Source organism: Panthera pardus, unplaced genomic scaffold, assembly GCF_024362965.1.
Source record: "Panthera pardus isolate Hobbes unplaced genomic scaffold, ASM2436296v1 HiC_scaffold_8, whole genome shotgun sequence".
NCBI classification, from domain to species: Eukaryota; Metazoa; Chordata; class Mammalia; order Carnivora; family Felidae; genus Panthera; species Panthera pardus.
The window spans coordinates 53,003,471-53,018,720 of record NW_026527013.1 but is presented as its reverse complement, the minus strand read 5'-3'; the positions used below and the strand labels follow the sequence as shown (position 1 = coordinate 53,018,720).

At 41.5% G+C, this 15,250-nt stretch overlaps 1 protein-coding gene across 4 annotated transcripts in view; it reads right to left on the bottom strand.

Moving 5' to 3' along the window:
• Positions 1 to 7,360: 7,360 nt before the first annotated feature.
• Positions 7,361 to 15,250, bottom strand: part of HRH1 (histamine receptor H1) — a 78,738-nt gene continuing 70,848 nt past the window's right edge. For all 4 annotated transcript variants that reach the window (XM_019428145.2, XM_019428144.2, XM_053896762.1 and 1 more), the window contains one exon: positions 7,361 to 10,312. In XM_019428145.2, coding sequence (XP_019283690.1) covers positions 8,814 to 10,277 — 1,464 coding nt within the window. In that variant the 5' untranslated portion in view covers positions 10,278 to 10,312 and the 3' untranslated portion in view covers positions 7,361 to 8,813. The remainder of the gene's footprint in view (positions 10,313 to 15,250) is intronic.

Here is a 15,250-nt window from a genome sequence, read left to right as displayed (position 1 = left end):
GTAAATGAGCCCCTAGCACCGGCCTGAGTGGGAGGATCTTGAGTTGCGGGGAAGGCGGAGCATCAGCAGGTGGGCGAGGCCCTCTGGTAAGGGCTGAGCTTCGGGTGATAAGCCACTTTATTGGCTATGGGAATGCGTCTATGCCTGTCATGCTTTGAAAAAAACTCCGCTTTCTCTCGATTTCAGAGGATGACAGGAATTACGGTCATTTCCATTTTCCAAGAGAGGCGGCATTAAACGTATCCCAGGTGTCAGTGAGGAGGCATGTGTGAAGACAGATGAGAATTTTAATAGGTAAAAGCCCGTGAAGGTCACCAGTGATTAACCTGCTCTTTCTAAACTAGGCATTATTCTCATAGTTCCCCGCTGTCAGTGGGATAAAGGCAGTCATGCCAAATTATTTATTGAGCATATACTGTGTGCCAAGCATTGGTCAGGTACTTAAGACACAATGAGTACAAACTTAATGTGACATATAAGGGCATTCGTTCATAAGGAATGAAAGTGACTCTGATGTGGCTCAAAAGACTCAATAGTAACAGTAATGACTACTATTAACTACTATGTTTCCAGGCTGTCATATCTTCTAATCGCCACAAAGGCGCTGAAACGTATCATATTCTCCCCCATCTTACACATGAACAGAGACTAGGAAAAGTTAAGTGTCTTGCTGAAGGTTAAAGAGCTTTGGGGATAGGATTCTAACGCAAGTGTGTTTGACTCTGCCAAATAAGAAAACAAATCCAGATTTAGTAAGGAGATACTTTATTCGAAAGGATTATTGCAAGGGGGAGGGGGAAAGGGAGGGAAGGGACTATTGCAATAGGGAGCCACTCTGACCTAAAGATCTGTAAGTGTCTTAAGGGCTAGGCAAAAAGGATTTTTCCTTCAAAAGGAAGAATGAAGAAGGCTAGAAAGAACTGGGTGTGGGAAAGTGGGAGGAAAGGGTGGCTTGATTGGATAGTAGTAGATCAGAGAATATTTTACCTTGACGTCAGCCTATTCTCTGGAGGGGTCGTATGCTGGCTCAGGCTGAGGGTAAGTCAAAAATAAGGAACCTGAAGGGTATGGGAGAAGCTTAACTAAAGTTGGTTAATAAAGCATTTTGTTTTGATTGATCAGTGGATACAAGTAGCTCAGCTAAACATTTTAAGGCAAGGATTAGTTCAGAAGGATTGTCTTGCCTTGTCGCAGGTAAACAAGTATCCATGAGTCTTACCTAAGTCATAAGGGAATGGATATTTCTTTGCCATAAATTCTTTCTGGAGCACAAAAAAAAAGTGGAAGGAGGGTGTTGAAAAGCCATAGCTTCAGGAGTGCAAGGCTCAGGTCAAATTCAACATTGCAAATTCTTTCCCTATAGCAGTCTCCGCTCCTGCCACTGCCTCCTCAGACTGCATGCTTGGGTCACATCAAATTAATTCTGGTGTTTTAAGCACTCTCTGCTCTTTTATATCTCCACCCCTGCAATAGCCTCATACTTCCTCTGTTTGTGTAACCCTTTCTGTCTTCAAAACCCAGTTGATGCACCAAAAAGAATACTTAGGAATAAATTTAACCAAGGAGATGAAAGACATATATTCTGAAAACTATAAAACATTGATGAAAGAAATTGAAGATGACACAAATGGAAAGATGTTCCATGGTCATGGATTGGAAGAATATTGTTAAAATGTCCATACTTCCCAGAGCAATCTACAGATTCATTGCAATTCTTATCAAAATACCAATAGAATTTTTCATAGAACTAGAACAAATACTCCTAAAATTTGTATGGAACCAAAAAAGACCCCAAATAGCCAAAGCAATCTTGAGAAAGAAGAGTAAAGCTGGAGGTATAATCTCAGATTTCAAGATATACTACAAAGATGTAGTAATAACAGTATGAGACTGGCAGAAAAATAGATACATCGATCAGTGGAACAGGTCAGAGAGCCCAGAAATAAACCCACATTTATATGGTCAATTAATTTACTACAAAGAAGGCAAGAATATACAGTGAAGATAAGACAGTCTCTTCAATAAATGGTGCTGGGGAAACGGGACAGCCACATGAAAAAGAATGAACCTGGAGCACTTTCATACACCACACACAACAATAAACCCAAAATGGATTAAAAACCTAAGTGACCTGAAACCATAAAACCCCTACAAGAAAGCATAGGCAGTAATCCCTTGGACATTGGCCTTAGCAACGTATTTATGGATATGTCTCATCAGGCAAGGGAAACAAAAGCAAAAATAAACTAGTGGGACTACAGCAAAATAAAAAGCTTTTGCACATAAATCACCAACAAAACAAAAACAACCTAGTGAATGGGAGAAGGTATTTGCAAATGGTATATCTGATAAGGAATTAATATCCAAAACATATAAAGAATTTATACAACTCAACACACACACACACACACACACACACACACACACTAATAATCCCGTTAAAAATTGGGCAGAGGACTTGAGTAGACATTTCTCCAAAGACTTAAAGAAGGCTAACAGATGCATGAAAAGAGGCTCAATGTCCACTAATGATCAGGGAAATGCAAATAAAAACTATAGTAATATCTTACAGTAATATCCCCTCACAGCTGTCAGAATGGCTAGTATGAAAAAAGACAAGAAATAACCAGTGTTGGCAAAGGCATGGAGGAAAGGGAACTTTTGTGCACTGTTGGGAATATAAATTGGTGAAACCACTGTGGAAAACAGAGTGGAGGTCCCTCAAAAAATTAAAAATAGAAATACCATATGATCCAGTAATTCCACTATTGGGTATTTACCCAAAGAAAACAAAAACACTAACTTTAAAAGACATATGCACCCCTCTGTTTGCTGCAGCATTATTTACAATAGCCAAGATACAGAAGCAGCCCAAGTGTCAATCAATAGATGAAAAGATAAAGAAGTTATTACAAACACACACACACACACACACACACACACACACACACACTTTGGAATATTACTCAGCCATAAACAAGGAATGAAATCTTGCTATTTGCAACAACAAGGAAGGGCCTATGAAAGACCTATGAAGCTAAGTAAGTCAGATAGAGAAAGTCAAATACTATATTATTTCACTTATATGTGGAATCTAAAAAACAAACCAAATGAACAAACAAAACAGACACATAGATCCATGGAACAGAATAGAGAACCCAGAAATGGACCCACAAATGTGTGGCCAACTAATCATTGACAAAGCAGGAAAGAGTATCCAATGGAAAAAAGCCTTTTTAGCAAATGGTGCTGGGAAAAACTGGACGGTGACCTGCAGAAGAATGAAACTGGACCACTTTCTTATACCATACAGAAGAATAAATGCAAAGGGGCTGACAGACCTAAATGTTGGACGGGAAACCATCAAAATGCTACAGGAGAAAACAGCAGCAAACTTTTTGACTTTGGCCACAGTAACTTCTTACTAGACATCTCCGGAGGCAGGAGAAATAAAAAAAATGAACTACTGGGACCTCATCGAGACAAAAAGATTCTGCACAGTGAAGGAAACAATCAACAACCCTAAAAGACAACTGACAGAATGGGAGAAGATTATTTGCAAACAACATATCTGATAAAGGGTTAGTACCCAAAATGTATAAAGAACTTATCAAATTCAACACCCAAAAAACAAATAACCCAGTTAAGAAATGGGCAGAATACATGAATAGACTCTTTCCCAAAGAAGACATCCAGTTGGCTAATAGACACATGAAAAGATGTTCAATATCACTCATCATCAGAGAAATACAAATCAGGGCCACAGTGAGATACCACCTCACACCTGTCAGAATGGCTAAAATGAACAACTCAGACAATAACAGATGTTGGTGAGGATGTGGAGAAAGGGGAACCCTTTTGCACTGCTGGTGGAATCCAAACTGGTGTAGCCACTCTGTAAAACAATATGGAGATTCCTCAAAAAATTAAAAATAGAACTACCCCATGACCCAGCAATTGCACTACTAGGTATTTATCCAAAGGATACAAAAATGCTAATTCAGGGGCGCCTGGGTGGCTTGGTTGGTTGAGTGTCTAACTTCGGCTCAGGTCATGATCTCACAGTCCGTGAGTACAAGCCCCGCGTTGGGCTCTGTGCTGACAGCTCAGAGCCTGGAGCCTGTTTCAGATTCTGTGTCTCCCTCTCTCTCTGCCCCTCCCCTGTTCATGCTCTGTCTCTCTCTGTCTCAAAAATAAATAAACGTTAAAAAAATTTTTTTAAAAATGCTGATTCAAAGGGACACATGCACCCCAATGTTTATAGCAGTGCTATCAACAATAGCCAAATTATGGAAAGAGCCCAAATGTCCATCAACTGATGAATGGATAAAGATCCATATATGTAGAGGAGCACCTGGGTGGCTCAGTTGGTTAAGCCTCCGGCTTTGGCTCAGGTCATGATCTCATGGTTTCTGAGTTCAAGCCCCATGTCGGGCTCTGTGCTGACAGCTCAGAGCCTGGAGCCTGTCTTGGATTCTGTGTCTCCCTCTCTCTCTCTGCCCCACCCCCACTCACACTCAGTCTCTCTCTCTCTCTCTCTCTCAAATAAATAAAAACATTAAAAAAAAGAATGAAATCTTGCCATTTACAACAATGTGGTTGGAACTAAGGGATATTATGCTAAGCAAAATAAGTCAGGCAGAGAAAGACAAATATCATATGTTTTCACTCATATGTGGAATTTAAGAAATATAGATGAACTTAGGGGAAGGGAAGGAAAAGTAAAATAAGATAAAAATAGAGAGGCAAACCATAAGAGACTCTTAAATACAGAGAACAAACTGAGGATTGCTGGAGGGGCGGTGGGGGGGGATGGGCTAAATGGGTGATGGGCATTAAGGAGGCACTTGTTGGGATGAGCACTGGGTGTCATATGTAAGTGATGAATCACTGGGTTCTACAGCCAAAACCAATACTACACTGTATGTTAACTAACTTGAATTTAAATAAATAAATTAAAAAAAAGAAACAGACTTATAAATACAGAGACAAACTGGTGGTTGCCAGAAGGGAGGGGGGTGGGGTGGTGGGCAAAATAGGTGAAAGGGATTAAGAGGCACAAAATTCCTGTTGTAAAATAAGTAAATCGTGGAGATGAAAAGTACAGCATAGAGAATACGGTCAGTAGTATTATAATCACGTTGTATGATGACTACACTTACTGTGGTGAGCAGTGAGTAATGTATAAAATTGTCAAATCACTACAGGTACACTGCAAACTAATATAACACTGTCAACTATACTTTAATAACATTAATAATAATAATAAAGCTGATTGAAAGGTGGGTGAATCTTAGACAAAATGAAAAAAAAAGAATACATACCATATAATTCCATTTATGCAAAGTTACAGAATCAGCCAAACTAATCTATAGTGTCTAGAAGTCAGATCACTGGTTGCCTGGAGCATAGAGGGAGCATGAGGAACTTGCTGGGATGATGGAAATGTTCTATATCTTGACTGAAATGGGGATGACATGGGTGTGTACATCTGTCAAGATTCATTGACCTCTACATTATAAATGGGTAAATTTTACTGTATATTTTGAATGTAACAAACTTGATTAAAAAAAAAAAACAGTAGGATGACACCCATCCACCTCTAGGCTTCACTCTATATGAGCCTGGGTTGAGCTAGTTCTTTAAAAGCTTGTTTCCTCTGCTAGACTTCAAGATTCTTATAATTAACACCTTTTGGAGTTTCAACCCAGCTCACAATGATTCCACTTCTCTAGGAACTGTTGGTCCTTCAGCCATGTTTGTACCACATGTCCCACCTGACCCCCAATCCCCTTCAGAGTTGATTGCAGCAAAGGTAGACACAGGATGATTCTTTAAGCTTTGGACTTTGGAACTGATGCTCATGCCTTGGGGCACCAAGATGATGGAGCATCATGAAAGAGGCCAGACAAGGACACAGAAAAAGGCAGAGAATGTTCTTGGACACAGCAAGGCAATGAGGCCCATGACATTTATTCAAGACCACAGAGATTCAGGTCAATCCACCTTCATCATTTGTCTTGCAGCTCAATGGGAACCATAAGCTGCACAGCCTAGGCGTTGAAAGCCCAAAACACTGTGGAATGACGTATTGGCAAATTAGATCTTAAAAGCATTATTTATTTAAGGAACTTAGAATGCATCTCAGCCAGCAGCCTTTTCACCCTGTATTGACTTAAATCTCCTCTGGAAGGCCCATCTTAAAAAGAGAGACCAGCAATTTTCTGCAAGCCAAGTAACCAAATGACCAAATCATCAAATGGCCAATCTGCAGACTAATGGCTTTTCTGAATGAACACTTTTATTAACATGACCAGCTTCTACGATTTATAGCAATTTCTATTAGGTGGCATAGTTTCACAAGCTTTTAAAGATTTATGTGATGCAGTGGTTGACTGGTTTTCACATGATCTTAAGAGAATCATTTGAAGGAATTTCTACTTATCAAAAGCTAAGGATGGTTTATTTTCCCTTTGAATATATTTAACTTATGAATACATTAATGAAGAATGTTTTTGAATGTAGATTTTTCTTGAGTGCATGAATATTATGCCATTTGGTTTATCCTCTTTCTGCCCCCCACTTCCTACTTCTCCTTTTCTGTCTGCCCATTCCTCAGTTTCTTTCTGTGCCTCAGTTTGCCTAGCTGTAAAAATACAGAAGTCTCCCTCATGAGATCCGTGTAAAGGCTGAATTAGATAACAGTGGTAAAGCATGGGGCCTGGCATATGATATGCACAGTATGTTTTAAAACTACATATGAGTCCCCACCATGTACCAGATGCTCTGCATGCACCATAAACACTGTATTCAATAATGCACGGGCCTGGCTTTTTGTGTTCTGACAATTTATATTGACCATTTCTTCTTATCAGACTCAGATGCAGGTCTCTTTGACCCAAAGTCAGAGCTTATAACCACTTTTCACTAGTTGCCTCAACCATTCATCAACACGAATAATGGGCACTTAGCCATTTGTCTGTGGGAGGTGATCTTTTTAAAACTCCTTCATTATGAGGGATCTTGGGGAGCAAGCTGAGGGATCTTGGGGAGCAAGTCTCTCACAGGTCTTCTGGGAAAGGCTTTTTGACCTAGAAACAGACCAACTACAGCTTTCAAAACCAGGATAAAAGTCTCATTAGCTCCCCCAATTTTGACCAAGAAGAGCTCTGGGGGATGCCAAGCAGACAGTGAGGCTTGTTATAAAAAGTTCTTTCCTAAAGACATTTACATATGCGACCAGAAACCAAAGAGCAATCCTGTATCATATCTTATAATATTTGACAGCATGTTTCAATACATCTTCTCAGTCCAAGAGACTCAGAAAGGGAGAATTAAATAAATCAAACTCATAACAAGGTAGTTTCAAATATCATATTTTAGGCAGGTAAAAATCTGTCATTTTTAACATCATGCGAACAGGAACACAGGACACAAAATACCAGCTTGTACATGCACTCCATTTGGCTACATACATTACAGTTTAGCATTAAGTTTTAAAATATAAATCACAACCAGATTGCAATGTAAACACCAAGGAAAACTGTACGTCCCATGCCTTTGCTAGTTTTTACTAAAGAGGTGTGAGTATAAAAGAACATGATGACTTTTCTTCAATGAATACAGCAGAACTCACAAATAAAAATGCACACTGTCCCTTCAAAGTATCACCTTCTGCCGCCTCAGGAATATTCTATGCCAGCTTTTCCTTCTCTCAGCATATCCTTTTGAGAATTGTCACCACTCTTAGGAATAGTTGTGCGTGCATGTGTGTGTGTGTGTCTCTGTGTGTGTCTGTGTGTGTGTGTGTGTGCGCGCACACATGCACATACTTAACAGGACAAATTTTTGCCTTTTGGAGAAAACGTGTTACAATGAGCCAGAACCCCACAGGGTTCTCATTCTAACTCTCTCACATTACTAGCTGTGTGATGTTGGGCACTTTACGTCACCTTGCTACATCACAATTTGCTCTTCTAGTAACACCATCCACCTGCTATGGAGTGTCACGGAGCTTAAGGGGGGTAAGCCTGGCCCAGCACTCAAGAGATATATTTTTCTTCTCCCCATTCCCTTTTTTTATGCTTTCATTGTGCAACCATTAAAAACACACCTTTTCTTTTTCTTTTGAAGGCAGCTTTTATCATTATTCTGTTAATAGCCAAAAGGAATTTGGGGTTGCAAACAAGGAAATGTACAAGCTGAAAAATTTCCTATCAACTCTAAGATGTGCATGAGTGAGAAATAATAAAGCAGAATTTCCAAGGTGGTTCAGACACTGGTTCTGGAGAAAGCTGTAGGGGAGGCTCAGAGGAGAGGTGTTCTGAGAAGTGACAGTCACAATGGAATAGCTGTCATGCCTATCAAGGTGATCCCTGGAAGGGGACAGCATCTATCTGCATATGTGAGGTCTCTGCACAGTCATATAACTCCATTCCAGGAAGGCTTGAGAGTTCTAATTCTCCAGTAAAACTCTACCTACGTGTCCCTTCAGTTTCCAATTAATTCAAGTCTGAAAACTTGAATGACAGTGAGAGTCTGAGGCTCCCACATTTCCTGAGGAGCAGGAGAACTCATCCAGGTCTGATTCTCTTGGAAATATCCTGCTTTCTACTCAGAGTACAATCTCTCTGCTGACCACCAACATGTGCTATTCTGCCAATGGGTCTAAGAACCTTCCAAGCTACCTAGTCCTTAAGACTATTCTTTTGACTCTGGAAAGCCCAGGTGCCTGGCAACTCACAGGCCTCATCCTCCATTTTCTTCAAGGACAGCCTAAGTGTCACTTTGGTTGCATCCCCTTGTAGCCTCCCTTAGGAGCGAATGTGGAGAATTTTCTTGAATGTCTTCTTGAAGTTTTCATTGCACAAGGGGTAAATGAGGGGGTTCAGCGTGGAGTTGATATAGCCAAGCCAGATGGTGAACATATGCACATGCTCATTGCAACAGCTTTTGCAGAAGGCAATGACCATGAAGAAGATAAAGTAAGGAATCCAGCAAAGGATGAAGGCCGCCATAATAAAACCCAATTGTTTGGCAGCCTTCCGTTCTCGGTTCATGTGCAACCCAGACACGTACTGTCTGGAATGTGAGCGGAGCCTCTTCCAAGTGTACTTGATGTAATCCAGTCCTGTGCTAGACCCACTTCTAGGTTTGCTTTTCCCTGATGCTGACTCTGGGGGCGTGTCTGAGTCTGTCCGGGAAAAGGATTGGCTATCACCTAGGATTTGATCCTCTGATATCTCATTGGCCACACGCATTCTCAGGCTCTGTTCATCTATTTCCAGCTGACCCTGGCTCTGGTTGATAGCTACATAACTCCTGCCACTCCCCTCTGCCTCAGTCTGCATCTGCACAATGTTAAGTGGAAAGCAGTGGAGTTTGTCCATTTCTCTGTCCTCTTCTTGGCTGAAGACACCTGGGCATTTCATCTCCTCTGAGTCTTGGGATGGTGGCTTCATGACAGGCTCACCACTGGCATCTTTTGATTTCCTTTTCAGAACCTCCCAGGGAGACTCCTTCCCTGGTTTCTTGGCCCCCACCTTGGGGTTCTCTGGCTTCAGCTTAATTTCAGAGAAGGAAGGGAGGGATCCATTGATGAGCTCTCGGTGCTGACAGTGCTGCCGTACAGCCTTGTAGATCTTGGCATAGAACCAGAGCATGAGCAAGGTGGGCAGGTAGAAGTTGATGATGGCGGTCATGATCTTGAACCAGGTGACATCATAGAAGTCTGTTTCGCACTTGTCTTCCCGGTGTCCCGAGGCCGGTGACATAAAGTGATGCCATCCCAGAATTGGAATAACCCACAGGAAGGAGAGAAACCAGGCCCCCAAGATGGTGGCTGATGCTCGGGTCTTGGTACGATACTTAAGATATCGGAGGGGCTGCTGGACAGAGCGATAGCGATCGATGCACAAGATGAAGACACTGAAAATTGATGCGGTGCTGGCCACATAGTCCATGGAAAGCCAAAAGAGGCAGAGAGGGTGGCCCAGGGACCACCTGGACATGAGGAGGTAGAGGATGTTCATGGGCATGACAACAGCTCCCACGATCAGGTCTGCCACAGAAAGGCTGACAATGTACAGGTTCCCCACAGTGTGTAGCTTCCGCTCACTCCGTACAGCGTAGAGGACCAACAGGTTGAGTCCCACGGTGACCAAGGAGATGGCACTCAGGAACACCACCAGGGGCATCAGTTGGGGGTTGGCTATGGTGGTCTTATTCCCCTCGCACATCTTGTCTTCTACGACACAGGAAGAATTGGGAAGGGTCATTGGCACAAGAGCAGCCTCCAGCTGGGGCTCCCTCCCTAGGAAGAAAGACACAAGGATTAAGGCCAGAGCCTTGGAGATCGGTAGAGTCACTTGGTACCATCAAGTTGATCTAAATGGGGTTGTATGCTGTTGGGAGCAGCAGATACAGCCTACGGTCCAAATCCCCTTCCTTCCTTAGTCATTCATTTCTTCACTCATTCAATGACTAGTGAATTCCTGGCATTGTTCTGGGTGTTAGGAATATAGCAGTGAACAAAACAAAAATCTCTGCCCCCATGGAGTTTACATTCTAGCGAGGGAGTTGGGCAAAAGCAATGCAAAGTTTGTGTAGGTCCCATGTGGCATGTGTTCTGGGAAGGTGGGCTGCATCATGACTGGTCTGAGCTGGATACGGCACTCTAGTTCCTCTTTGCCAGTGGCTGGTCTAGGATTGGGCACAAGACACAACTGTGGCCAAGAAAGTAGATGGGGAAGTCTCATGGCAAAGCCAGGGTTCTAGAAATTTCTTTCTCTCTGACAAATGATCAAAACAAAGAAAAGTTTTGCTTCTTGCCCCCTTCTCCCTATAGGAGGTGATGCTTGGGGCTTATGGCAGTCATCTTGGGGCCATCAGGGAAATACCAAGAAAACCACTGTGATGCCAACCCAGAGTCCTATTATCACTGAGCTGCTGAACTAACCCTGGAATCTTCTTCCTTCATACTGGTTATTAATGGGAAATAATGAAATGTCTTCTTTGCTTAAGTCACTGTTGTGGGAGTTTTTACTTGCAGCCAAAAGCATCTCTAACTGATACGGGGGAGGTTACAAGGGTGCCCAAAGCATGGAATAAATCTACACATCCCTTTAGACTAACGGTTCTCAAAAGGGAAGGGAGTTATGTTGTTTGAGAAAGCATATTTTATCTTTTTTTACTTATTTTGTTTTTATATTTGAAAAAAATTTCATTGTATAAACTGTGCAAAGTAATATGTAACAACACTTTCTTTGCTAGTAAGGCTACACTGAAAACACATTGTATACTGTTATTGGTGATCCTTAATTGGGGTGGGAGGTGGAAGCAGGGAATTAAAACTTCTGGAAGAGGTTGTGAGATTTTGATATTCATCAAAAAGTAGTATGATTCTGAAGAAAACTTAGAAACCCTAACAGAGTGTAAATATCTCTCAGTAATTTAGCAAAAACAGACTACTGTAACATTAAGACAAAGCCAGACAAATTCTTGAGAAGAAAGCTAAATTTGTGTGATATTTTTAAAAATAAAAAGCAAGACCTTAAGGCATTTGATCCTTGTGGAAGGAACCCTTGAGTTACTTTGTTGGAAAAGCACCATCTGGGTAGCACCAATTTTGCCCCAGCTCTGCCACTAATACTCAGAGTGGTCTCTCAGCCTGCAATTTCTCACGGGTCAAATGTGAAAGATGGCACAGGTGATCGCTACAGGCTTTTTCCAAGTACCCTGTTGAGAGGCTTGCTTTGGGTACTTTTCTATATTCTCCTCCAGCTCTGAACTGCCCGCCAGAGCAACCCTCCACCTTCTTTGAATGTGCCTCTTCTGAACAGCATCATCTTCTATTGTGCCCCAGTCCTGCTCTCTGCTCCTGTCACTCTCCCCTGTCAGCCTGAGAGCCTTCCCCACTCAACCCCGTCCACCCCAGCCATCAGCTCTGTGAGGATAATAACCCCCAAATCCACCGCATCAGCCTGTACCTTTCTCCACTTCTACATCCCAGACCCAGGACCTTGCAGTTTCACCTTCAGTTCTGCCCAAGTTCACACCCCCTGGAATAGTCCGCAGCCACCTCAAGGAGGAAAGAGGCTAAGGAAGTTCATCTCAGATTTTCAGTTTTGATTGGGAGGAAGCAGGAAGCTGTTCCCTAAAACATTCCCACAGCTTGGTATTCTCAAGGTAGCTCCAACCACCCTCTGTTACAGAGATGTTTCTCTTTTCTCCTTGTTACCTTGAGGAAAGTTCTCTCTTATTTCTCTCTCTGCCTCATTGCACACAGAGGGGAACCAAGAATTTCTTTTCACTATGTGTACACTATTTGTCATTCAATAATTGTATTTGACAGAAAATGATTTGTTTTTATATAAAAATCATTACTTTTTACCTTTTGACTAAAAAAGGAAAAAAAATTTTTGAGAGAGAGAGAGAGAGAGAGAGAGAGCGAGAGTGAGCAGGGAAGGAACAGAGGAAGAGGGAGAGAGAATCCCAAGAAGGCTCCATGTTCAGCGTGGACGCTAATGTGGGGCTCGATCCCACAACCCTGGGACCATGACCTAAGCCAAAATCAAAAGTCCGCCACTTAACTGATGGAGCCACCCAGGCACCCCGGAAAGAAATTAGTGTTGCATATTAAGTGTTTAGGGGTGAAATCTACTGAGGTCTGCAGCTTACTTTGAAATGAATCAAAAAAACAAGTTGGATGGATAGCTGATTAGAAGAACGGATAAATGAACAGACATATAATCAAGCAAAAAGAGCAAAATGTTAATTTGTAACCTAGGTGGTAGATATATAGGTGTTCGCTGTACATTGCTTCCAACTTTTCTATCAATATTTTGAGTGAGAAAATGTTGGGGAAAATTAATATCACATATGTATTTATATAAATAATATATATAAATATATAAATTTATATATATATAAATTTACACACATAAATTAATATCACATAAATATATTTATATAAATTTACACACATATAAATTAATATCACATATATATTTATATATATATATTTATCTTCCTATCTCTATAAGCACAGTTCTTTATCACATATATATATCACAGTTCTATATCACACACATATACCACAGTTCTATATCACATATATAAAATATATATAAATTTATATATATATAAATTTACACACATATAAATTAATATCACATAAATATATTTATATAAATTTACACACATATAAATTAATATCACATATATATTTATATAAATAATATATAAATATATAAATTTATATATATATATTTATCTTCCTATCTCTGTGAGCACAGTTCTTTATCACATATATATATCACAGTTCTATATCACACACATATATCACAGTTCTATATCACATATATAAAAATATATATAAATTTATATATATATAAATTTACACACATATAAATTAATCTCACATAAATATATTTTTATAAATTTACACACATATAAATTAATATCACATATATATTTATATAAGTAATATATATAAATATATATAAATTTATATATATTTATCTTCCTATCTCTGTAAGCACAGTTCTTTATCACATGTTCTCCTTTGTAGCTTGGACATGTTATTTTGCTTAGACATAGAAGCCAAAGATAAATGCATATTTGGTAAAGGGATGAGCCAGTGAGTGAGGGGCAGGGTGCTACGAATCATTCAACAGATATCTACTGGTGAAAAGTTCCTTTCGGCTCAGTGATCTGCTTCAGAAGTAAGAAAATCCACTTTGTTCTCTGAAACCATGGAATTGAGCAGGATTCCTGGAAAGGCAAATGGAGCACCCACCTGCTGACTACAGACCTATCTTGGCACCTGCCTCCCCTGAGGAATACGGGGTGGGGGTGAGGGTGTCAGGGAAAGAGGATGAAGCCTGAGGGAACCCTAAAAAGTGGGTCCCACAGGGTGGGCACCCAGAGGGTAGAAGGAGCAGCCACATCAACACTGACCTCCTGTCTCACTCAGGGCTGGCTATGTAATTTTCAGGGCCCAGGGCAAAATTAAAAATTAAAAAATTATTAAGAATTTCAAGATGGCAACAGCAGAACATGAAACCGAGACGGGGGCCCTCCTGAGCACAGGGCCTGTGTGGCTGCCTGGGTCACAGGCTCGTATGCCATTCCTAATCTCCATTCCTCTTACCCAATCCCTGAACATGCCCTACTCAGTGAGATAACTAATGTAAGGTGCTTTCCCTTCCCTCGGACATCTGCATTTTGAAAAACTGATGGTTGAATGGTTTTCTCTCTATAAACGCCAAAGGGACATCAGGCTGCGAGCGGGAAGTATCCGGGGACGTGGATCCTCATTGCACCTAATGCTACACAGGAGGCCATCCGTGCTCCCTTCAGGCTGCCCAGACCCCATCAGGTTCTGAGGTGCCCGTCTCTGGGATCAAGGCCAAGCCTACAGAGATGGTGCAGGCTAGAGGGTGTGCTCTGGGGGACAGGGAATAGAAGCTGGAGGAGGCACTGTGGACAGGGCAATTGGGGGAGAAAGGTGGGCACCTGTAGCTTCCTTATAGCACTATGTCCCTAAAGAAGCGGATGATGGAAGGAGAAAGTTCTCACCCGGGCTCTGCCACTTGATGGGCTGTGCAGAGCTTGGGTCAACAGCCACGTCTCCAATTACTTTCCCTGTTAAAGTAGGGAAAGCATCATTACCTCCCTGGGCTGTTGGGAGGGTCGTTGAGACAGTGGGGTGGGAAAGCTCTGACAATTCCCAGGTGACGAGGACTGGGGGATCAGCAGAAATGAATCCCTTCTCTCTAAGAGGCTTGTGTGCACGAGCAAGCCATTAATTTTGAATTAAGGGAATGGCTCCATTCCAAAACCATTAGCTGCAGTGGGACTTTTTCCAGAAAGATTACAAACAGTGTAATCTAATCAGGCCCATGTGCCAGCAAATAAACAAAGGTATTCAACGTTCCTTCCACATCCTGGGAATGTTGACGAGAGCAGCTACGATGGTAAGGAGCCAAGCTCTGGGCTTTTCAGATATCAGTTATTAAATGCCTGCCACAAGCACATAGGGAGGGCATGTGATGATCACCAAGGTAGACACGAGGAAACAGCTCAGGCTCAGAGAGGCAAGGCAACCTACTCAGGGTCACACAGCTAGGAAGAGACTGGCGATGTCAAGATTCAAACCTTAGTCTATTTCTCAACCTTTGTCCTGTTGACATTTTGAGCTGGATAATTATTTGCTGTGAAGGACTGTCCTGTGCTTTGTTGGATGTTT